Raw genomic sequence first — 23,522 nt, 5'->3', positions numbered from 1 at the left:
ATTCCTTGCCAATGGGATGAGGCTAATGTAATACTTCACAGGCCCTTGTCCTTAAAAAGGCCTGTACCCCTCATTCCTGTGTTCTTGTTGTTGCTGTGTTGCTGTTGCTACCTGATTTCTTCAAGTGGATAAGACCTAAGTACAGCGGCTACGGTTCCAGAACGCAAGGGGTTAAAAACATTGCAACAAGGAAACTTGCCCTGCTTCAGGATTTCGTTAGCCCTGGGGATCCAGACCAATCCCAGAGAACCAGAAGAGACTTTGCACATTCACAGAAGGATTGGACTGGCTATTTATTTGGCAATTTGCAAAAGGATTACATTTTAAAGGACAATCTTCTGGTGCTTTGCACATTTCTGGACATTATCCTCTGTTTCTCTACCCGTACGTGTAATTATTACGTTTATTCTGCAGTTGTCGTGTGTTTGCCTATCAAGGGAATAAATCTCAGTTTATTTTGCTCAACCTGTTCTGCTCAATCAGGATCCTCGAAATATAAATGTGTTAAGCGCGTCTCCCGTCACACAGGGAAATACCTGGGGAGCCACAGTTATAGACTGGCCAAAGCTATCTTTAACATGTGGATCCAATCCCCTCGTGGGAACAAAAAAACCCACGAATAGCCAAGTGATCCACAGTTCATAAGACCGGTCAAAAGGGCTGTCCGGTGGGCAGGGCGCATGGGTCAGGTTGACACCCATGCCACTTAGCATACCTGGGCTACACCCATTTCTTGGGGCCACTGTGTCTGGTCTCTGTCTCGAAGGTGTCACTAGCCTGACATCTGCTGTGCATCAGTATGCCAGTATTGTATACATTATGGGCCTATGAGTCTTGTCATAATTGACACTCTTTTAGACAGGGGGACTCTAAATCTGTGGGAGCCTTTTGAGGCTCCATCATAAAAATAATTTTAACCCCTTCAGGCTTGGTCATAAAAATACCAAAGCTCATTCACCCATATCACAGCTGGATGTCCAAGTCGTTAGAGGGTATGGCAAGCAATGCATCTTGTCTTTTACCCTCGCAGACAGGGAATGGCCTGCACATGGGGAATAAAAATGGCGGGGACAGGGCAACAACAGTAATGCATGGCAAATCAGGTATTAACCCTTTCCTCCCCGTCACACTCCCTCCCGTCACAACCCCCTCTACAAGGAGAGTCTAGAACAGGTAATGTGACCTCTCTAACAGGGACAGTGTAGAACACCAGGTAATGTGCCCTCTCTAACAGGGAGAGTGTAGAAGACCAGGTAATGTGCCCTCTCTAACAGGGAGAGTGTAGAAGACCAGGTAATGTGCCCTCTCTAACAGGGAGAGTGTAGAAGACCGGGTAATGTGCTCTCTCTCTAACAGGGAGAGTGTAGAAGACCGGGTAATGTGCTCTCTCTCTAACAGGGAGAGTGTAGAAGACCAGGTAATGTGCTCTCTCTCTAACAGGGAGAGTGTAGAAGACCAGGTAATGTGCTCTCTCTCTAACAGGGAGCGTGTAGAAGACCAGGTAATGTGTCCTCTCTAACAGGGAGAGTGTAGAAGACCAGGTAATGTGTCCTCTCTAACAGGGAGAGTGTAGAAGACCAGGTAATGTGTCCTCTCTAACAGGGAGAGTGTAGAAGACCAGATAATGTGCCCCCTCTAACAGGGAGAGTGTAGAAGACCAGGTAATGTGCCCTCTATAACAGGGAGAGTGTAGAAGACCAGGTAATGTGCCCTCTATAACAGGGAGAGTGTAGAAGACCAGGTAATGTGTCCTCTCTAACAGGGAGAGTGTAGAAGACCAGATAATGTGCCCCCTCTAACAGGGAGAGTGTAGAAGACCAGGTAATGTGCCCCCTCTAACAGGGAGAGTGTTGAAGACCAGGTAATGTGCCCTCTCTAACAGGGAGCGTGTAGAAGACCAGGTAATGTGCCCTCTCTAACAGGGAGAGTGTAGAAGACCAGATAATGTGCCCCCTCTAACAGGGAGAGTGTAGAAGACCAGGTAATGTGCTCTCTAACAGGGAGAGTGTAGAAGACCGGGTAATGTGCCCACTCTAACAGGGAGAGTGTTGAAGACCAGGTAATGTGCCCTCTCTAACAGGGAGAGTGTAGAAGACCAGGTAATGTGCCCTCTCTAACAGGGAGAGTGTAGAAGACCAGATAATGTGCCCCCTCTAACAGGGAGAGTGTAGAAGACCAGGTAATGTGTCCTCTCTAACAGGGAGAGTGTAGAAGACCAGATAATGTGCCCCCTCTAACAGGGAGAGTGTAGAAGACCAGGTAATGTGCTCTCTCTAACAGGGAGAGTGTAGAAGACCGGGTAATGTGCCCTCTCTAACAGGGAGAGTGTAGAAGACCAGATAATGTGCCCCCTCTAACAGGGAGAGTGTAGAAGACCAGGTAATGTGCCCCCTCTAACAGGGAGAGTGTAGAAGACCAGGTAATGTGCCCCCTCTAACAGGGAGAGTGTTGAAGACCAGGTAATGTGCCCCCTCTAACAGGGAGAGTGTAGAAGACCAGGTAATGTGTCCTCTCTAACAGGGAGAGTGTTGAAGACCAGGTAATGTGCCCCCTCTAACAGGGAGATTGTTGAAGACCAGGTAATGTGCCCTCTCTCTAACATTGAGAGGTTAGAAGCCCGGGTAATGTGCCCCCTCTAACAGGGAGAGGGTAGAAGACTAGGTAATGTGCTCTCTCTCTAACAGGGAGAGTGTAGAAGACCGGGTAATGTGCCCCCTCTAACAGGGAGAGGGTAGAAGACTAGGTAATGTGCTCTCTCTCTAACAGGGAGAGTGTAGAAGACCAGGTAATGTGCTCTCTCTCTAACAGGGAGAGTGTAGAAGACCGGGTAATGTGCCCCCTCTAACAGGGAGAGTGTAGAAGACCAGGTAATGTGCCCTCTCTAACAGGGAGAGTGTAGAAGACCAGGTATTGTGCCCTCTCTCACAGGGAGAGTGTAGAAGACCAGGTAATGTGCCCTCTCTCACAGGGAGCGTGTAGAAGACCGGGTAATGTGCCCTCTCTAATAGGGAGAGGGTAGAAGACCAGGTAATGAGCCCTCTCTAACAGGGAGAGGGTAGAAGACCAGGTAATGTGCCCCCTCTAACAGGGAGAGTGTAGAAGACCAGGTAATGTGCTCTCTCTCTAACAGGGAGAGTGTAGAAGACCAGGTAATGTGCCCCCTCTAACAGGGAGAGTGTAGAAGACCAGGTAATGTGTCCCCTCTCTAACAGGGAGAGGGTAGAAGACCAGATAATGAGCCCTCTCTAACAGGGAGAGGGTAGAAGACCAGGTAATGGTGAGGCAGGTAAAGCCCCTTTTCCCGATATGCGCAATAGCTGCAGACCCAGCAGTTATAAATCACACTAATGTACCCAGGGAGGTATTAACTTCTTCCTCCCCGTCACACTAATGTACCCAGGGAGGTATTAACTTCTTCCTCCCCGTCACACTAACGTACCCAGGGAGGTATTAACTTCTTCCTCCCCGTCACACTAACGTACCCAGGGAGGTATTAACTTCTTCCTCCCCGTCACACTAACGTACCCAGGGAAGGTGTTTCGGATGCTAGAGCTCCTGGTACCAGTATTACAAATACTGTCTCTCTTTTCCCCTCAAGGACCTTCAGCAAGTTATGGTCTCTGGTCCCAACCTGAATGAGACGAGCATTGTGTCTGGCGGATACGGGGGGACAACGGAAGGTATTATTCCCACCAGCAGTTTAAAAGGTAACACAACCATTTGGGTGCATGCAACTAGGAACTACATTCTGCTGCTCTAAAGGCACGTACACCTGCAGCTCGCTGTGTACACCTGCAGCTCGCTGTGTACACCTGACCTCGCTGTGTACACATGCAGCTCGCTGTGTACACCTGACCTCGCTGTGTACACCTGCAGCTCGCTGTGTACACCTGACCTCGCTGTGTACACCTGACCTCGCTGTGTACACCTGACCTCGCTGTGTACACCTGAGCTCGCTGTGTACACCTGCAGCTCGCTGTGTACACCTGAGCTCGCTGTGTACACCTGCAGCTCGCTGTGTACACCTGCAGCTCGCTGTGTACACCTGCAGCTCGCTGTGTACACCTGCAGCTCGCTGTGTACACCTGCAGCTCGCTGTGTACACCTGCAGCTCGCTGTGTACACCTGCAGCTCGCTGTGTACACCTGCAGCTCGCTGTGTACACCTGCAGCTCGCTGTGTACACCTGCAGCTCGCTGTGTACACCTGCAGCTCGCTGTGTACACCTGCAGCTCGCTGTGTACACCTGCAGCTCGCTGTGTACACCTGCAGCTCGCTGTGTACACCTGCAGCTCGCTGTGTACACCTGCAGCTCGCTGTGTACACCTGCAGCTCGCTGTGTACACCTGCAGCTCGCTGTGTACACCTGAGCTCGCTGTGTACACCTGAGCTCGCTGTGTACACCTGAGCTCGCTGTGTACACCTGCAGCTCGCTGTGTACACCTGCAGCTCGCTGTGTACACCTGCAGCTCGCTGTGTACACCTGAGCTCGCTGTGTACACCTGCAGCTCGCTGTGTACACCTGCAGCTCGCTGTGTACACCTGAGCTCGCTGTGTACACCTGAGCTCGCTGTGTACACCTGAGCTCGCTGTGTACACCTGAGCTCGCTGTGTACACCTGCAGCTCGCTGTGTACACCTGCAGCTCGCTGTGTACACCTGCAGCTCGCTGTGTACACCTGCAGCTCGCTGTGTACACCTGACCTCGCTGTGTACACCTGCAGCTCGCTGTGTACACCTGCAGCTCGCTGTGTACACCTGCAGCTCGCTGTGTACACCTGAGCTCGCTGTGTACACCTGCAGCTCGCTGTGTACACCTGACCTCGCTGTGTACACCTGCAGCTCGCTGTGTACACCTGACCTCGCTGTGTACACCTGAGCTCGCTGTGTACACCTGCAGCTCGCTGTGTACACCTCCAGCTCGCTGTGTACACCTGACCTCGCTGTGTACACCTGCAGCTCGCTGTGTACACCTGCAGCTCGCTGTGTACACCTGACCTCGCTGTGTACACCTGCAGCTCGCTGTGTACACCTGACCTCGCTGTGTACACCTGACGCTCGCTGTGTACACCTGCAGCTCGCTGTGTACACCTGCAGCTCGCTGTGTACACCTGCAGCTCGCTGTGTACACCTGAGCTCGCTGTGTACACCTGAGCTCGCTGTGTACACCTGCAGCTCGCTGTGTACACCTGCAGCTCGCTGTGTACACCTGCAGCTCGCTGTGTACACCTGCAGCTCGCTGTGTACACCTGCAGCTCGCTGTGTACACCTGCAGCTCGCTGTGTACACCTGCAGCTCGCTGTGTACACCTGACCTCGCTGTGTACACCTGCAGCTCGCTGTGTACACCTGCAGCTCGCTGTGTACACCTGCAGCTCGCTGTGTACACCTGCAGCTCGCTGTGTACACCTGCAGCTCGCTGTGTACACCTGCAGCTCGCTGTGTACACCTGCAGCTCGCTGTGTACACCTGCAGCTCGCTGTGTACACCTGAGCTCGCTGTGTACACCTGCAGCTCGCTGTGTACACCTGCAGCTCGCTGTGTACACCTGCAGCTCGCTGTGTACACCTGACCTCGCTGTGTACACCTGCAGCTCGCTGTGTACACCTGACCTCGCTGTGTACACCTGCAGCTCGCTGTGTACACCTGCAGCTCGCTGTGTACACCTGCAGCTCGCTGTGTACACCTGCAGCTCGCTGTGTACACCTGCAGCTCGCTGTGTACACCTGCAGCTCGCTGTGTACACCTGCAGCTCGCTGTGTACACCTGCAGCTCGCTGTGTACACCTGCAGCTCGCTGTGTACACCTGCAGCTCGCTGTGTACACATGACCTCGCTGTGTACACCTGCAGCCCGGCGTAGTGTATAAGGATGTACATAGGGAGGATAATCCCAGAAATAAGAGCTTTAGCTTTACAAGCGCATTGCGGGGATAGCCGGAGGCGCGGGGATAGCCGGAGGCGCGGGGATAGCCGGAGGCGGGGCGCGGGGATAGCCGGGAGCGGGGTGCGGGGATAGCCGGGTGCGGGGATAGCCGGAGGCGGGGCGCGGGGATAGCCGGAGGCGGGGCGCGGGGATAGCCGGAGGCGGGGCGCGGGGATAGCCGGAGGCGGGGCGCGGGGATAGCCGGAGGCGGGGCGCGGGGATAGCCGGAGGCGGGGCGCGGGGATAGCCGGAGGCGGGGCGCGGGGATAGCCGGGGTCAGGGCGCGGGGATAGCCGGGGGTCGGGGCGCGGGGATAGCCGGGGCGCGGGGATAGCCGGAGGCGGGGCGCGGGGATAGCCGGAGGCGGGGCGCGGGGATAGCCGGAGGCGGGGCGCGGGGATAGCCGGAGGCGGGGGATAGCCGGAGGCGGGGCGCGGGGATAGCCGGAGGCGGGGCGCGGGGATAGCCGGAGGCGGGGCGCGGGGATAGCCGGGGGTCGGGGCGCGGGGATAGCCGGGGCGCGGGGATAGCCGGAGGCGGGGCGCGGGGATAGCCGGAGGCGGGGCGCGGGGATAGCCGGAGGCGGGGCGCGGGGATAGCCGGAGGCGGGGGATAGCCGGAGGCGGGGCGCGGGGATAGCCGGGAGCGGGGCGCGGGGATAGCCGGGTGCGGGGATAGCCGGAGGCGGGGCGCGGGGATAGCCGGAGGCGGGGCGCGGGGATAGCCGGAGGCGGGGCGCGGGGATAGCCGGAGGCGGGGCGCGGGGATAGCCGGAGGCGGGGCGCGGGGATAGCCGGAGGCGGGGCGCGGGGATAGCCGGAGGCGGGGCGCGGGGATAGCCGGAGGCGGGGCGCGGGGATAGCCGGGGTCGGGGCGCGGGGATAGCCGGGGGTCGGGGCGCGGGGATAGCCGGAGGCGGGGCGCGGGGATAGCCGGAGGCGGGGCGCGGGGATAGCCGGAGGCGGGGCGCGGGGATAGCCGGAGGCGCGGGGATAGCCGGAGGCGGGGCGCGGGGATAGCCGGAGGCGCGGTGCTCCTTTTTTATAGTTTAAATTTTGTGTTATTTTGACAACTGGTTGTGGGGAGCTTCGGGGTGCGCCTGTGGGGTGCTTCGGGGTGCGCCTGTGGGGAGCGTCGGGGTGCGCCTGTGGGGAGCGTCGGGTGCGCCTGTGGGGAGCGTCGGGGTGCGCCTGTGGGGGAGCGTGTCCTGTACGAGGTATGCAATGGATACTATATGGGATGTACATATATAGCATATAACAGGAGCGTGTCCTGTACGAGGTATGCAATGGATACTATATGGGATGTACATATATAGCATATAACAGGAGCGTGTTCTGTACGAGGTATGCAATGGATACTATATGGGATGTACATATATTTTTTATTTATTTATTTATAAAATATTTTACCAGGAAGTAATACATTGAGAGTTACCTCTCGTTTTCAAGTATGTCCTGGGCACAGAGTAAAACAAATAAGACATGGTTACAAGTACAGTTACATAAATGAACAGGGTATACATTATATACAAGACATTGCGTGCACAGTTAAAGAAAATATATATTATGGGCTTATGAAACAGTTACAGACCAGATTAAAATGTGAGACAGCCTTAGATTTGAAAGAAAAACCCAGTTTTGGGGTGCACGGAAGGAGAAGGAGGAACGTCCGGATACTTTGTTGAGCCTTGGGACCATGAATAGTCTTTTGGAGTCTGATCTCAGGTGATAAGTGCTGCATGTGGTAGGGGTGAGGAGCTTGTTCAGGTAGCTGGGTAGCTTGCCCAGAAAGTATTTGAGGGTGAGACAGGAAAGGTGAACTTTGCGCCTAGAGTCTAGTGATGACCAATCTAGTTCTTTGAGCATTTCGCAGTGATGTGTGTTGTAGTTGCATTGGAGAACAAAACGACAAATTGAATTGTAGAGGGTGTCAAGTTTGCTAAGGTGGATTTGAGGAGCCGAGCCATATACTATGTCTCCATCTTATACTATATTAGTGAAAGCACTGTATGTTTGCCTGCCTGCCTGCATGCATGCCTGCCTGCTGGATGTCCGGTGTCCCTAGCGGCAATCTCATTGGTCCCTTGGCCCGCCCGCCCCCGCACACCTCTCATTGGCCTCACACACTCACACCACCCCCTTGGCCCGCCCCCCACACCTCTCATTGGCCTGAGGCGGAGTGACGGGCCAAAGGTCCAAAAAATAAAATAAAACACACACACACACACACACACACACACACACACACACACACACACACACACACCTCTCTCCCCTCTCCAAATCACCTCTTCCCCCTCCCCAGCGGCATCACCTCTTCCCCCTCCCCAGCGGCATCACCTCTTCCCCCTCCCCAGCGGCATCACCTCTCCCCCCTCCCCAGCGGCATCACCTCTTCCCCCTCCCCAGCGGCATCACCTCTTCCCCCTCCCCAGCGGCATCACCTCTCCCCCCTCCCCAGCGGCATCACCTCTTCCCCCTCCCCAGCGGCATCACCTCTTCCCCCTCCCCAGCGGCATCACCTCTTCCCCCTCCCCAGCGGCATCACCTCTTCCCCCTCCCCAGCGGCATCACCTCTTCCCCCTCCCCAGCGGCATCACCTCTTCCCCCTCCCCAGCGGCATCACCTCTTCCCCCTCCCCAGCGGCATCACCTCTTCCCCCTCCCCAGCGGCATCACCTCTTCCCCCTCCCCAGCGGCATCACCTCTTCCCCCTCCCCAGCGGCATCACCTCTTCCCCCTCCCCAGCGGCATCACCTCTCCCCCCTCACCGCTCCAAATCACCTCTCCCCGCTCCAAATCACCTCTCCCCGCTCCAAATCACCTCTCCCCCCTCCCCGCTCCAAATCACCTCTCCCCCCTCCCCGCTCCAAATCACCTCGCTTCCCGCAGCTGCCACGCGGCGCGTAAGATGGCGGACCCCCTTCCTCCCTCGCGGCGCCGAGTCAGACGGTGGCGGCGCCCGGAAGTACAGGTAGGTGTCGCTCCCCACCTCCGGCGCCAAACGGAACTGAGAAAGGGCGCATCAACTGAGGTGTGTGTGTGTGTGTGTGTGTGTGTGTGTGTGTGTGTGTCACTGTCCACTGCCCCCCCCTCCTATCCACTGCCCCCCCCTCCTGTCCACTGCCCCCCCCTCCTGTCCACTGCCCCCCCCTCCTGTCCACTGCCCCCCCCTCCTGTCCACTGCCCCCCCCTCCTGTCCACTGCGTCCCCCCCTCCTGTCCACTGCGTCCCCCCCTCCTGTCCACTGCGTCCCCCCTCCTGTCCACTGCGTCCCCCCTCCTGTCCACTGCGTCCCCCCTCCTGTCCCCCCTCCTGTCCACTGCCCCCCCCCCTCCTGTCCACTGCCCCCCCCCCTCCTGTCCACTGCCCCCCCCCCTCCTGTCCACTGCCCCCCTCCTGTCCACTGCCCCCCCTCCTGTCCACTGCCCCCCCCTCCTGTCCACTGCCCCCCCCTCCTGTCCACTGCCCCCCCCTCCTGTCCACTGCCCCCCCTCCTGTCCACTGCCCCCCCCTCCTGTCCACTGCCCCCTCCCTCCTGTCCACTGCCCCCCCCTCCTGTCCACTGCCCCCCCCCTCCTGTCCACTGCGTCCCCCCTCCTGTCCACTGCCCCCCCCTCCTGTCCACTGCCCCCCCCCTCCTGTCCACTGCCCCCCCCTCCTGTCCACTGCCCCCCTCCTGTCCACTGCCCCCCCCTCCTGTCCACTGCCCCCCCCTCCTGTCCACTGCCCCCCCCTCCTGTCCACTGCCCCCCCCTCCTGTCCACTGCCCCCCCCCCTCCTGTCCACTGCCCCCCCCCCTCCTGTCCACTGCCCCCCCCCCCTCCTGTCCACTGCCCCCCCCCCTCCTGTCCACTGCCCCCCCCCCTCCTGTCCACTGCCCCCCCCCCTCCTGTCCACTGCCCCCCCCTCCTGTCCACTGCCCCCTCCCTCCTGTCCACTGCCCCCTCCCTCCTGTCCACTGCCCCCCCCCTCCTGTCCACTGCCCCCCCCTCCTGTCCACTGCCCCCCCCCTCCTGTCCACTGCCCCCCCCCTCCTGTCCACTGCCCCCCCCTCCTGTCCACTGCAGGAAATGCAGGGGGAGGAATCCATGCCTTTGAGGCGCCCCCCCCCTCCCTCCCTTTGACGCCCCCCCCCTCCCTTTGACGCCCCCCCCCTCCCTTTGACGCCCCCCCCTCCCTTTGACGCCCCCCCCCTCCCTTTGACGCCCCCCCCCTCCCTTTGACGCCCCCCCCCCTCCCTTTGACGCCCCCCCCCCTCCCTTTGACGCCCCCCCCCCTCCCTTTGACGCCCCCCCCCCTCCCTTTGACGCACCCCCCCTCCCTTTGACGCCCCCCCCTCCCTTTGACGCCCCCCCCCTCCCTTTGACGCCCCCCCCCTCCCTTTGACGCCCCCCCCCTCCCTTTGACGCCCCCCCCCTCCCTTTGACGCCCCCCCCTCCCTTTGACGCCCCCCCCCCTCCCTTTGACGCCCCCCCCCTCCCTTTGACGCCCCCCCCCTCCCTTTGACGCCCCCCCCCCCTCCCTTTGAGGCCCCCCCCCTCCCTTTGAGGCCCCCCCCCTCCCTTTGACACCCCCCCTTCCCTTTGACGCCCCCCCCCCCTCCCTTTGACGCCCCCCCCCTCCCTTTGACGCCCCCCCCCTCCCTTTGACGCCCCCCCCTCCCTTTGACGCCCCCCCCCTCCCTTTGATGCCCCCCCCCTCCCTTTGACGCCCCCCCCTCCCTTTGACGCCCCCCCCCTCCCTTTGACGCCCCCCCCCTCCCTTTGACGCCCTCCCCCTCCCTTTGACGCCCCCCCCCTCCCTTTGAGGCCCCCCCCCCTCCCTTTGAGGCCCCCCCCCTCCCTTTGACACCCCCCCTTCCCTTTGACGCCCCCCCCTCCCTTTGACGCCCCCCCCCTCCCTTTGACGCCCCCCCCTGCCTTTGACGCCCCCCCCTGCCTTTGACGCCCCCCCCCTACCTTTGACGCCCCGCGCGCACACACTGACTGACTGCCGCACGCACGCACACACTGACTGACGCGCACACAAAGCCTGACTGACGCACGCACACACTGACTGAGGCACACACTGACTGTGTGTGCGTCAGTCAGTCTGTGTGTGTTTGTGTTTCTGCCTCAGACTCACTGACGCGCGAGCAAACACACAGTGACTGACGCACACACGCTACATGAAGCTGTAAAGGAGGGAGGGAGGGGGGGGACTGGATTGATGTGAATGGGGGACAAACAGAGAGAGGGGGGAGGAGAGAGAGGAACGGGAACATTACATCCCGGGCAACGCCGGGTCTCTCAGCTAGTATAGCATATAACAGGAGCGTGTCCTGTACGAGGTGTGCAATGGATACTATAGGATGTACATATATAGCATATAACAGGAGCGTGTCCTGTACGAGGTATGCAATGGATACTATAGGATGTACATATATAGCATATAACAGGAGCGTGTCCTGTACGAGGTGTGCAATGGATACTATAGGATGTACATATATAGCATATAACAGGAGCGTGTCCTGTACGAGGTATGCAATGGATACTATAGGATGTACATATATAGCATATAACAGGAGCGTGTCCTGTACGAGGTGTGCAATGGATACTATAGGATGTACATATATAGCATATAACAGGAGCGTGTCCTGTACGAGGTGTGCAATGGATACTATAGGATGTACATATATAGCATATAACAGGAGCGTGTCCTGTACGAGGTATGCAATGGATACTATAGGATGTACATATATAGCATATAACAGGAGCGTGTCCTGTACGAGGTATGCAATGGATACTATAGGATGTACATATATAGCATATAACAGGAGCGTGTCCTGTACGAGGTATGCAATGGATACTATAGGATGTACATATATAGCATATAACAGGAGCGTGTCCTGTACGAGGTGTGCAATGGATACTATAGGATGTACATATATAGCATATAACAGGAGCGTGTCCTGTACGAGGTATGCAATGGATACTATAGGATGTACATATATAGCATATAACAGGGGCGTGTCCTGTACGAGGTATGCAATGGATACTATAGGAAGCACATATATAGCATATAACAGGAGCGTGTCCTTTACGAGGTGTGCAATGGATACTATAGGATGTACATATATAGCATATAACAGGCGCGTGTCCTGTGTGATGATACTGTGCAGAAGTGCAATTGGCTCCTGGTACAAAGCAGGATAAAGCTAATTAGTTTTGAGTATCCGAAGCCTTTATAAACGATAAAGCCTATATCAGCAATCTTATAAGCTCATGCAGCATGTGACACAAAGGGCAGCAGGACGGTGAAAATACAGGTCTGGTTCTGCTGTCCTTTTCGTCAGGTCACTGCCTGTGACCCCTGGGGTTATTGTGGGATTGCCTGTGATTGTATATGAAGGTAGTGTTACTGTGTACAGGCATACCCCGCATTAACGTACGCAATGGGACCAGAGCATGTATGTAAAGTGAAAATGTACTTAAAGTGAAGCACTACCTTTCCCCCACTTTTGATGCATGTACTGTACTGCAATCGTCATATACGTGCATAACTGATGTGAATAACACATGTGTAACAGGCTCTATAGTCTCCCCGCTTGCGCACAGCTTCGGTACAGGTAGGGAGCCGGTATTGCTGTTCAGGACGTACTGACAGGCGCATGCGTGAGATGCCATTTGCCTATTGAGCGAAATGTACTTACTCGCGAGTGTACTTAAAGTGAGTGTCCTTAAAGCGGGGTATGCCTGTATGTGTTTACACGTGGTGCTGGACTATTGCTTTCCCTTGGCTGGGGGTGGGACGACCATGGAAGGGCACGTTGGCCTCATTTTCTGTTGGTTTGCCAGGTCTTGGGACGGTAGAGTTCAGGGAAGCGTGTCACCAAAGGACTCCCGCTGGTTTTGCACCTTGACCGAAAGCGCAGCTTTTTTATTTATTTTTTTGCCACCAAAATGGCGCCATCTCATTCACCCTCGTGGAACTCTAGTCGAATCATCTCATCTGCCAATGCCTGCTGTTTGTCCTACCGGTTGCGCTGTAATTGGCCGAACTCCGTTTCTCCAGGCAGTGGGAAATGTCCACATGTAATGCGGCTCCAGGCAGTGGGAAATGTCCACATGTAATGCGGCTCCAGGCAGTGGGAAATGTCCACATGTAATGCGGCTCCAGGCAGTGGGAAATCTCCACATGTAATGCGGCTCCAGGCAGTGGGAAATCTCCACATGTAATGCGGCTCCAGGCAGTGGGAAATCTCCACATGTAATGCGGCTCCAGGCAGTGGGAAATTTCCACACGTAATGCGGCTCCAGGCAGTGGGAAATCTCCACATGTAATGCGGCTCCAGGCTGTGGGAAATCTCCACATGTAATGCGGCTCCAGGCTGTGGGAAATCTCCACTTGTAATGCGGCTCCAGGCAGTGGGAAATCTCCACATGTAATGCGGCTCCGGGCAGTGGGAAATGTCCACATGTAATGCGGCTCCAGGCAGTGGGAAATGTCCACATGTAATGCGGCTCCAGGCAGTGGGAAATGTCCACATGTAATGCGGCTCCAGGCAGTGGGAAATCTCCACATGTAATGCGGCTCCGGGCAGTGGGAAATGTCCACATGTAATGCGGCTCCAGGCAGTGGGAAATCTCCACATGTAACGCGGCTCCGGGCAGTGGGAAATGTCCACATGTAATGCGGCTCCAGGCAGTGGGAAATGTCCACATGTAATGCGGCTCCAGGCAGTGGGAAATGTCCACATGTAATGCGGCTCCAGGCAGTGGGAAATCTCCACATGTAATGCGGCTCCGGGCAGTGGGAAATGTCCACATGTAATGCGGCTCCGGGCAGTGGGAAATGTCCACATGTAATGCGGCTCCGGGCAGTGGGAAATCTCCACATGTAACGCGGCTCCGGGCAGTGGGAAATCTCCACATGTAATGCGGCTCCAGGCAGTGGGAAATCTCCACATGTAACGCGGCTCCAGGCAGTGGGAAATGTCCACATGTAATGCGGCTCCAGGCAGTGGGAAATGTCCACATGTAACGCGGCTCCAGGCAGTGGGAAATCTCCACATGTAACGCGGCTCCAGGCTGTGGGAAATGTCCACATGTAATGCGGCTCCGGGCAGTGGGAAATCTCCACATGTAATGCGGCTCCGGGCAGTGGGAAATCTCCACATGTAATGCGGCTCCGGGCAGTGGGAAATGTCCACATGTAATGCGGCTCCAGGCAGTGGGAAATGTCCACATGTAACGCGGCTCCAGGCAGTGGGAAATCTCCACATGTAATGCGGCTCCAGGCAGTGGGAAATGTCCACATGTAATGCGGCTCCGGGCAGTGGGAAATCTCCACATGTAATGCGGCTCCGGGCAGTGGGAAATCTCCACATGTAATGCGGCTCCGGGCAGTGGGAAATGTCCACATGTAATGCGGCTCCGGGCAGTGGGAAATGTCCACATGTAATGCGGCTCCGGGCAGTGGGAAATGTCCACATGTAATGCGGCTCCAGGCAGTGGGAAATGTCCACATGTAACGCGGCTCTGGGCAGTGGGAAATGTCCACATGTAACGCGGCTCCAGGCAGTGGGAAATGTCCACATGTAATGCGGCTCCAGGCAGTGGGAAATGTCCACATGTAATGCGGCTCCAGGCAGTGGGAAATGTCCACATGTAATGCGGCTCCAGGCAGTGGGAAATGTCCACATGTAATGCGGCTCCAGGCAGTGGGAAATGTCCACATGTAATGCGGCTCCAGGCAGTGGGAAATGTCCACATGTAATGCGGCTCCAGGCAGTGGGAAATCTCCACATGTAATGCGTCTCCAGGCAGTGGGAAATCTCCACATGTAATGCGGCTCCAGGCAGTGGGAAATGTCCACATGTAATGCGGCTCCAGACAGTGGGAAATCTCCACATGTAATGCGGCTCCAGGCAGTGGGAAATCTCCACATGTAATGCGGCTCCAGGCAGTGGGAAATCTCCACATGTATTGCGGCTCCAGGCAGTGGGAAATCTCCACATGTAATGCGGCTCCAGGCAGTGGGAAATCTCCACACGTAATGCGGCTCCAGGCAGTGGGAAATCTCCACATGTAATGCGGCTCCAGGCAGTGGGAAATCTCCACATGTAATGCGGCTCCGGACAGTGGGAAATGTCCACATGTAATGCGGCTCCAGGCAGTGGGATGGCAGTGGGAAATCTCCACATGTAATGCGGCTCCGGGCAGTGGGAAATCTCCACACGTAATGCGGCTCCAGGCAGTGGGAAATCTCCACATGTAATGCGGCTCCGGGCAGTGGGAAATCTCCACATGTAATGCGGCTCCAGGCAGTGGGAAATCTCCACATGTAACGCGGCTCCGGGCAGTGGGAAATCTCCATATGTAACGCGGCTCCAGGCTGTGGGAAATCTCCACATGTAACGCGGCTCCAGGCTGTGGGAAATCTCCACATGTAATGCGGCTCCAGGCAGTGGGAAATCTCCACATGTAATGCGGCTCCGGGCAGTGGGAAATCTCCACACGTAATGCGGCTCCAGGCAGTGGGAAATCTCCACATGTAATGCGGCTCCAGGCTGTGGGAAATCTCCACACGTAATGCGGCTCCAGGCAGTGGGAAATCTCCACATGTAATGCGGCTCCAGGCAGTGGGAAATCTCCACACGTAATGCGGCTCCAGGCAGTGGGAAATCTCCACACGTAATGCGGCTCCGGGCAGTGGGAAATCTCCACATGTAATGCGGCTCCAGGCAGTGGGAAATCTCCACATGTAATGTGGCTCCAGGCAGTGGTAAATCTCCACACGTAATGCGGCTCCAGGCAGTGGGAAATGTCCACACGTAATGCGGTTCCAGGCTGTGGGAAATCTCCACATGTAATGCGGCTCCAGGCAGTGGGAAATGTCCACATGTAATGCGGCTCCAGGCAGTGGGAAATCTCCACATGTAATGCGGCTCCAGGCAGTGGGAAATCTCCACATGTAATGCGTCTCCGGGCAGTGGGAAATCTCCACATGTAATGCGGCTCCGGGCAGTGGGAAATCTCCACATGTAATGCGGCTCCGGGCAGTGGGAAATCTCCACATGTAATGCGGCTCCAGGCAGTGGGAAATCTCCACATGTAATGCGGCTCCAGGCAGTGGGAAATCTCCACGTGTAATGCGTCTCCGGGCAGTGGGAAATCTCCACATGTAATGCGGCTCCGGGCAGTGGGAAATCTCCACATGTAATGCGGCTCCAGGCAGTGGGAAATCTCCACACGTAATGCGGCTCCAGGCAGTGGGAAATCTCCACATGTAATGCGGCTCCGGGCAGTGGGAAATCTCCACATGCAATGCGGCTCCGTGCAGTGGGAAATCTCCACACGTAATGCGGCTCCAGGCAGTGGGAAATCTCCACATGTAATGCGGCTCCGGGCAGTGGGAAATCTCCACATGTAATGCGGCTCCGGGCAGTGGGAAATCTCCACACGTAATGCGGCTCCAGGCAGTGGGACATCTCCACATGTAATGCGGCTCCAGGCAGTGGGATGGCAGTGGGAAATCTCCACACGTAATGCGGCTCCAGGCAGTGGGAAATCTCCACACGTAATGCGGCTCCAGGCAGTGGGAAATCTCCACATGTAATGCGGCTCCAGGCAGTGGGAAATCTCCACATGTAACGCGGCTCCGGGCAGTGGGAAATCTCCACATGTAATGCGGCTCCAGGCAGTGGGAAATCTCCACATGTAACGCGGCTCCGGGCAGTGGGAAATCTCCACATGTAACGTGGCTCCGGGCAGTGGGAAATCTCCACATGTAACGCGGCTCCAGGCAGTGGGAAATCTCCACATGTAACGCGGCTCCAGGCTGTGGGAAATCTCCACATGTAACGCGGCTCCAGGCAGTGGGAAATCTCCACATGTAACGCGGCTCCAGGCAGTGGGAAATCTCCACGTGTAATGCGGCTCCGGGCAGTGGGAAATCTCCACATGTAACGCGGCTCCAGGCAGTGGGAAATCTCCACACGTAATGCGGCTCCAGGCAGTGGGAAATCTCCACTTGTAATGCGGCTCCAGGCAGTGGGAAATCTCCACACGTAATGCGGCTCCAGGCAGTGGGAAATCTCCACATGTAATGCGGCTCCAGGCTGTGGGAAATCTCCACATGTAATGCGGCTCCGGGCAGTGGGAAATCTCCACATGTAATGCGGCTCCGGGCAGTGGGAAATCTCCACATGTAATGTGGCTCCGGGCAGTGGGAAATCTCCACACATGATGCGGCTCCAGGCTGTGGGAAATCTCCACATGTAATGCGGCTCCAGGCAGTGGGAAATCTCCACATGTAATGCGGCTCCAGGCAGTGGGAAATCTCCACACGTAATGCGGCTCCAGGCAGTGGGAAATCTCCACACGTAATGCGGCTCCGGGCAGTGGGAAATCTCCACATGTAATGCGGCTCCAGGCAGTGGGAAATCTCCACATGTAATGTGGCTCCAGGCAGTGGTAAATCTCCACACGTAATGCGGCTCCAGGCAGTGGGAAATGTCCACACGTAATGCGGTTCCAGGCTGTGGGAAATCTCCACATGTAATGCGGCTCCAGGCAGTGGGAAATGTCCACACGTAATGCGGCTCCAGGCAGTGGGAAATCTCCACATGTAATGCGGCTCCAGGCAGTGGGAAATCTCCACATGTAATGCGTCTCCGGGCAGTGGGAAATCTCCACATGTAATGCGGCTCCGGGCAGTGGGAAATCTCCACATGTAATGCGGCTCCGGGCAGTGGGAAATCTCCACATGTAATGCGGCTCCAGGCAGTGGGAAATCTCCACATGTAATGCGGCTCCAGGCAGTGGGAAATCTCCACGTGTAATGCGTCTCCGGGCAGTGGGAAATCTCCACATGTAATGCGGCTCCGGGCAGTGGGAAATCTCCACATGTAATGCGGCTCCAGGCAGTGGGAAATCTCCACACGTAATGCGGCTCCAGGCAGTGGGAAATCTCCACATGTAATGCGGCTCCGGGCAGTGGGAAATCTCCACATGCAATGCGGCTCCGTGCAGTGGGAAATCTCCACACGTAATGCGGCTCCAGGCAGTGGGAAATCTCCACATGTAATGCGGCTCCGGGCAGTGGGAAATCTCCACATGTAATGCGGCTCCGGGCAGTGGGAAATCTCCACACGTAATGCGGCTCCAGGCAGTGGGACATCTCCACATGTAATGCGGCTCCAGGCAGTGGGATGGCAGTGGGAAATCTCCACACGTAATGCGGCTCCAGGCAGTGGGAAATCTCCACATGTAATGCGGCTCCAGGCAGTGGGAAATCTCCACATGTAATGCGTCTCCAGGCAGTGGGAAATCTCCACATGTAACGCAGCTCCAGGCAGTGGGAAATCTCCACATGTAATGCGGCTCCAGGCAGTGGGAAATCTCCACATGTAACGCGGCTCCGGGCAGTGGGAAATCTCCACATGTAACGTGGCTCCGGGCAGTGGGAAATCTCCACATGTAACGCGGCTCCAGGCAGTGGGAAATCTCCACATGTAACGCGGCTCCAGGCTGTGGGAAATCTCCACATGTAACGCGGCTCCAGGCAGTGGGAAATCTCCACATGTAACGCGGCTCCATGCAGTGGGAAATCTCCACATGTAATGCGGCTCCAGGCAGTGGGAAATCACCACATGTAATGCGGCTCCAGGCAGTGGGAAATCTCCACATGTAATGCGGCTCCAGGCAGTGGGAAATCTCCACGTGTAATGCGGCTCCGGGCAGTGGGAAATCTCCACGTGTAATGCGGCTCCGGGCAGTGGGAAATCTCCACATGTAATGCGGCTCCAGGCTGTGGGAAATCTCCACATGTAACGCGGCTCCAGGCAGTGGGAAATCTCCACATGTAATGCGGCTCCAGGCAGTGGGAAATCTCCACATGTAACGCGGCTCCAGGCAGTGGGAAATCTCCACACGTAATGCGGCTCCGGGCAGTGGGAAATCTCCACATGTAATGCGGCTCCGGGCAGTGGGAAATCTCCACATGTAATGCGGCTCCAGGCAGTGGGAAATCTCCACATGTAATGCGGCTCCGGGCAGTGGGAAATCTCCACTTGTAATGCGGCTCCAGGCAGTGGGAAATCTCCACACGTAATGCGGCTCCAGGCAGTGGGAAATCTCCACCTGTAATGCGGCTCCAGGCAGTGGGAAATCTCCACATGTAATGCGGCTCCAGGCTGTGGGAAATCTCCACATGTAATGCGGCTCCGGGCAGTGGGAAATCTCCACATGTAATGCGTCTCCAGGCAGTGGGAAATCTCCACATGTAATGTGGCTCCGGGCAGTGGGAAATCTCCACACATGATGCGGCTCCAGGCTGTGGGAAATCTCCACATGTAATGCGGCTCCAGGCAGTGGGAAATCTCCACATGTAATGCGGCTCCAGGCAGTGGGAAATCTCCACATGTAATGCGGCTCCAGGCAGTGGGAAATTTCCACACGTAATGCGGCTCCAGGCTGTGGGAAATCTCCACATGTAATGCGGCTCCAGGCAGTGGGAAATCTCCACATGTAATGCGGCTCCAGGCAGTGGGAAATCTCCACATGTAATGCGGCTCCAGGCAGTGGGAAATGTCCACATGTAATGCGGCTCCAGGCAGTGGGAAATCTCCACATGTAATGCGTCTCCAGACAGTGGGAAATCTCCACATGTAATGCGGCTCCAGGCAGTGGGAAATCTCCACATGTAATGCGGCTCCAGGCAGTGGGAAATCTCCACATGTAATGCGGCTCCAGGCAGTGGGAAATCTCCACATGTAATGCGGCTCCAGGCAGTGGGAAATCTCCACATGTAATGCGGCTCCAGGCAGTGGGAAATTTCCACACGTAATGCGGCTCCAGGCAGTGGGAAATCTCCACATGTAATGCGGCTCCAGGCTGTGGGAAATCTCCACATGTAATGCGGCTCCAGGCTGTGGGAAATCTCCACATGTAATGCGTCTCCAGAGTGGGAAATCTCCACATGTAATGCGGCTCCAGGCAGTGGGAAATCTCCACATGTAATGCGGCTCCAGGCAGTGGGAAATCTCCACACGTAATGCGGCTCCAGGCTGTGGGAAATCTCCACACGTAATGCGGCTCCGGGCAGTGGGAAATCTCCACATGTAATGCGGCTCCGGGCAGTGGGAAATCTCCACATGTAATGCGGCTCCAGGCTGTGGGAAATGTCCACACGTAATGCGGCTCCGGGCAGTGGGAAATGTCCACATGTAATGCGGCTCCAGGCAGTGGGAAATGTCCACATGTAATGCGGCTCCAGGCAGTGGGAAATCTCCACATGTAATGCGGCTCCAGGCAGTGGGAAATCTCCACTTGTAATGCGGCTCCAGGCAGTGGGAAATCTCCACATGTAATGCGGCTCCGGGCAGTGGGAAATCTCCCCATGTAATGCGGCTCCAGGCAGTGGGAAATCTCCACATGTAACGCGGCTCCAGGCAGTGGGAAATCTCCACACGTAATGCGGCTCCAGGCAGTGGGAAATCTCCACATGTAATGCGGCTCCAGGCTGTGGGAAATGTCCACATGTAATGCGGCTCCAGGCAGTGGGAAATCTCCACATGTAATGCGGCTCCAGGCAGTGGGAAATCTCCACACGTAATGCGGCTCCAGGCTGTGGGAAATGTCCACATGTAATGCGGCTCCAGGCAGTGGGAAATCTCCACATGTAATGCGGCTCCAGGCAGTGGGAAATCTCCACATGTAATGCGGCTCCAGGCAGTGGGAAATCTCCACTTGTAATGCGGCTCCAGGCAGTGGGAAATCTCCACATGTAATGCGGCTCCGGGCAGTGGGAAATCTCCCCATGTAATGCGGCTCCAGGCAGTGGGAAATCTCCACATGTAACGCGGCTCCAGGCAGTGGGAAATCTCCACATGTAATGCGGCTCCAGGCAGTGGGAAATCTCCACTTGTAATGTGGCTCCAGGCAGTGGGAAATCTCCACTTGTAATGCGGCTCCAGGCAGTGGGAAATCTCCACATGTAATGCGGCTCCAGGCTGTGGGAAATCTCCACATGTAACGCGGCTCCAGGCAGTGGGAAATCTCCACACGTAATGCGGCTCCAGGCAGTGGGAAATCTCCACATGTAATGCGGCTCCGGGCAGTGGGAAATCTCCACTTGTAATGCGGCTCCAGGCAGTGGGAAATCTCCACACGTAATGCGGCTCCAGGCAGTGGGAAATCTCCACCTGTAATGCGGCTCCAGGCAGTGGGAAATCTCCACATGTAATGCGGCTCCAGGCTGTGGGAAATCTCCACATGTAATGCGGCTCCGGGCAGTGGGAAATCTCCACATGTAATGCGTCTCCAGGCAGTGGGAAATCTCCACATGTAATGTGGCTCCGGGCAGTGGGAAATCTCCACACGTGATGCGGCTCCAGGCTGTGGGAAATCTCCACATGTAATGCGGCTCCAGGCAGTGGGAAATCTCCACATGTAATGCGGCTCCAGGCAGTGGGAAATCTCCACTTGTAATGCGGCTCCAGGCAGTGGGAAATCTCCACTTGTAATGCGGCTCCAGGCAGTGGGAAATCTCCACACGTAATGCGGCTCCAGGCAGTGGGAAATCTCCACATGTAATGCGGCTCCAGGCAGTGGGAAATGTCCACATGTAATGCGGCTCCAGGCAGTGGGAAATGTCCACATGTAATGCGGCTCCAGGCAGTGGGAAATCTCCACATGTAATGCGTCTCCAGACAGTGGGAAATCTCCACATGTAATGCGGCTCCAGGCAGTGGGAAATCTCCACATGTAATGCGGCTCCAGGCAGTGGGAAATCTCCACATGTAATGCGGCTCCAGGCAGTGGGAAATCTCCACATGTAATGCGGCTCCAGGCAGTGGGAAATTTCCACACGTAATGCGGCTCCAGGCAGTGGGAAATCTCCACATGTAATGCGGCTCCAGGCTGTGGGAAATCTCCACATGTAATGCGGCTCCAGGCTGTGGGAAATCTCCACATGTAATGCGTCTCCAGAGTGGGAAATCTCCACATGTAATGCGGCTCCAGGCAGTGGGAAATCTCCACATGTAATGCGGCTCCAGGCAGTGGGAAATCTCCACATGTAATGCGGCTCCAGGCAGTGGGAAATCTCCACACGTAATGCGGCTCCGGGCAGTGGGAAATGTCCACATGTAATGCGGCTCCAGGCAGTGGGAAATTTCCACACGTAATGCGGCTCCAGGCAGTGGGAAATCTCCACATGTAATGCGGCTCCAGGCTGTGGGAAATCTCCACATGTAATGCGGCTCCAGGCTGTGGGAAATCTCCACTTGTAATGCGGCTCCAGGCAGTGGGAAATCTCCACATGTAATGCGGCTCCGGGCAGTGGGAAATCTCCACATGTAATGCGGCTCCAGGCAGTGGGAAATCTCCACACGTAATGCGGCTCCAGGCTGTGGGAAATCTCCACATGTAATGCGGCTCCGGGCAGTGGGAAATGTCCACATGTAATGCGGCTCCGGGCAGTGGGAAATGTCCACACGTAATGCGGCTCCGGGCAGTGGGAAATGTCCACACGTAATGCGGCTCCAGGCAGTGGGAAATCTCCACATGTAATGCGTCTCCAGACAGTGGGAAATCTCCACATGTAATGCGGCTCCAGGCAGTGGGAAATCTCCACACGTAATGCGGCTCCAGGCTGTGGGAAATCTCCACATGTAATGCGGCTCCAGGCAGTGGGAAATCTCCACACGTAATGCGGCTCCGGGCAGTGGGAAATGTCCACATGTAATGCGGCTCCAGGCAGTGGGAAATTTCCACACGTAATGCGGCTCCAGGCAGTGGGAAATCTCCACATGTAATGCGGCTCCAGGCTGTGGGAAATCTCCACATGTAATGCGGCTCCAGGCTGTGGGAAATCTCCACTTGTAATGCGGCTCCAGGCAGTGGGAAATCTCCACATGTAATGCGGCTCCGGGCAGTGGGAAATCTCCACATGTAATGCGGCTCCAGGCAGTGGGAAATCTCCACACGTAATGCGGCTCCAGGCTGTGGGAAATCTCCACATGTAATGCGGCTCCGGGCAGTGGGAAATGTCCACATGTAATGCGGCTCCGGGCAGTGGGAAATGTCCACACGTAATGCGGCTCCGGGCAGTGGGAAATGTCCACACGTAATGCGGCTCCAGGCAGTGGGAAATCTCCACATGTAATGCGTCTCCAGACAGTGGGAAATCTCCACATGTAATGCGGCTCCAGGCAGTGGGAAATCTCCACATGTAATGCGGCTCCAGGCAGTGGGAAATCTCCACATGTAATGCGGCTCCAGGCAGTGGGAAATCTCCACTTGTAATGCGGCTCCAGGCAGTGGGAAATCTCCACATGTAATGCGGCTCCGGGCAGTGGGAAATCTCCTCATGTAATGCGGCTCCAGGCAGTGGGAAATCTCCACATGTAATGCGGCTCCGGGCAGTGGGAAATCTCCACTTGTAATGCGGCTCCAGGCAGTGGGAAATCTCCACATGTAATGCGGCTCCAGGCTGTGGGAAATCTCCACTTGTAATGCGGCTCCAGGCTGTGGGAAATCTCCACATGTAATGCGGCTCCAGGCTGTGGGAAATCTCCACATGTAATGCGGCTCCGGGCAGTGGGAAATGTC

General features: G+C 56.5%; 1 protein-coding gene across 4 annotated transcripts in view; it reads left to right on the top strand.

The window, feature by feature from the left end:
• The window catches only part of ARFIP2 (ARF interacting protein 2), a 177,742-nt gene that overhangs the window by 82,684 nt on the left and 71,536 nt on the right, over positions 1-23,522 (top strand). For all 4 annotated transcript variants that reach the window (XM_075584159.1, XM_075584157.1, XM_075584160.1 and 1 more), the window contains one exon: positions 3,599-3,707. In XM_075584159.1, the coding sequence (XP_075440274.1) occupies positions 3,599-3,707 (109 nt within the window). The remainder of the gene's footprint in view (positions 1-3,598; positions 3,708-23,522) is intronic.

This window comes from Ascaphus truei, unplaced genomic scaffold (assembly GCF_040206685.1).
Source record: "Ascaphus truei isolate aAscTru1 unplaced genomic scaffold, aAscTru1.hap1 HAP1_SCAFFOLD_461, whole genome shotgun sequence".
Taxonomy (NCBI): domain Eukaryota; kingdom Metazoa; phylum Chordata; class Amphibia; order Anura; family Ascaphidae; genus Ascaphus; species Ascaphus truei.
The sequence above is the reverse complement of the archived record's forward strand: the minus strand, read 5'-3'. Positions and strand labels throughout refer to the sequence as shown.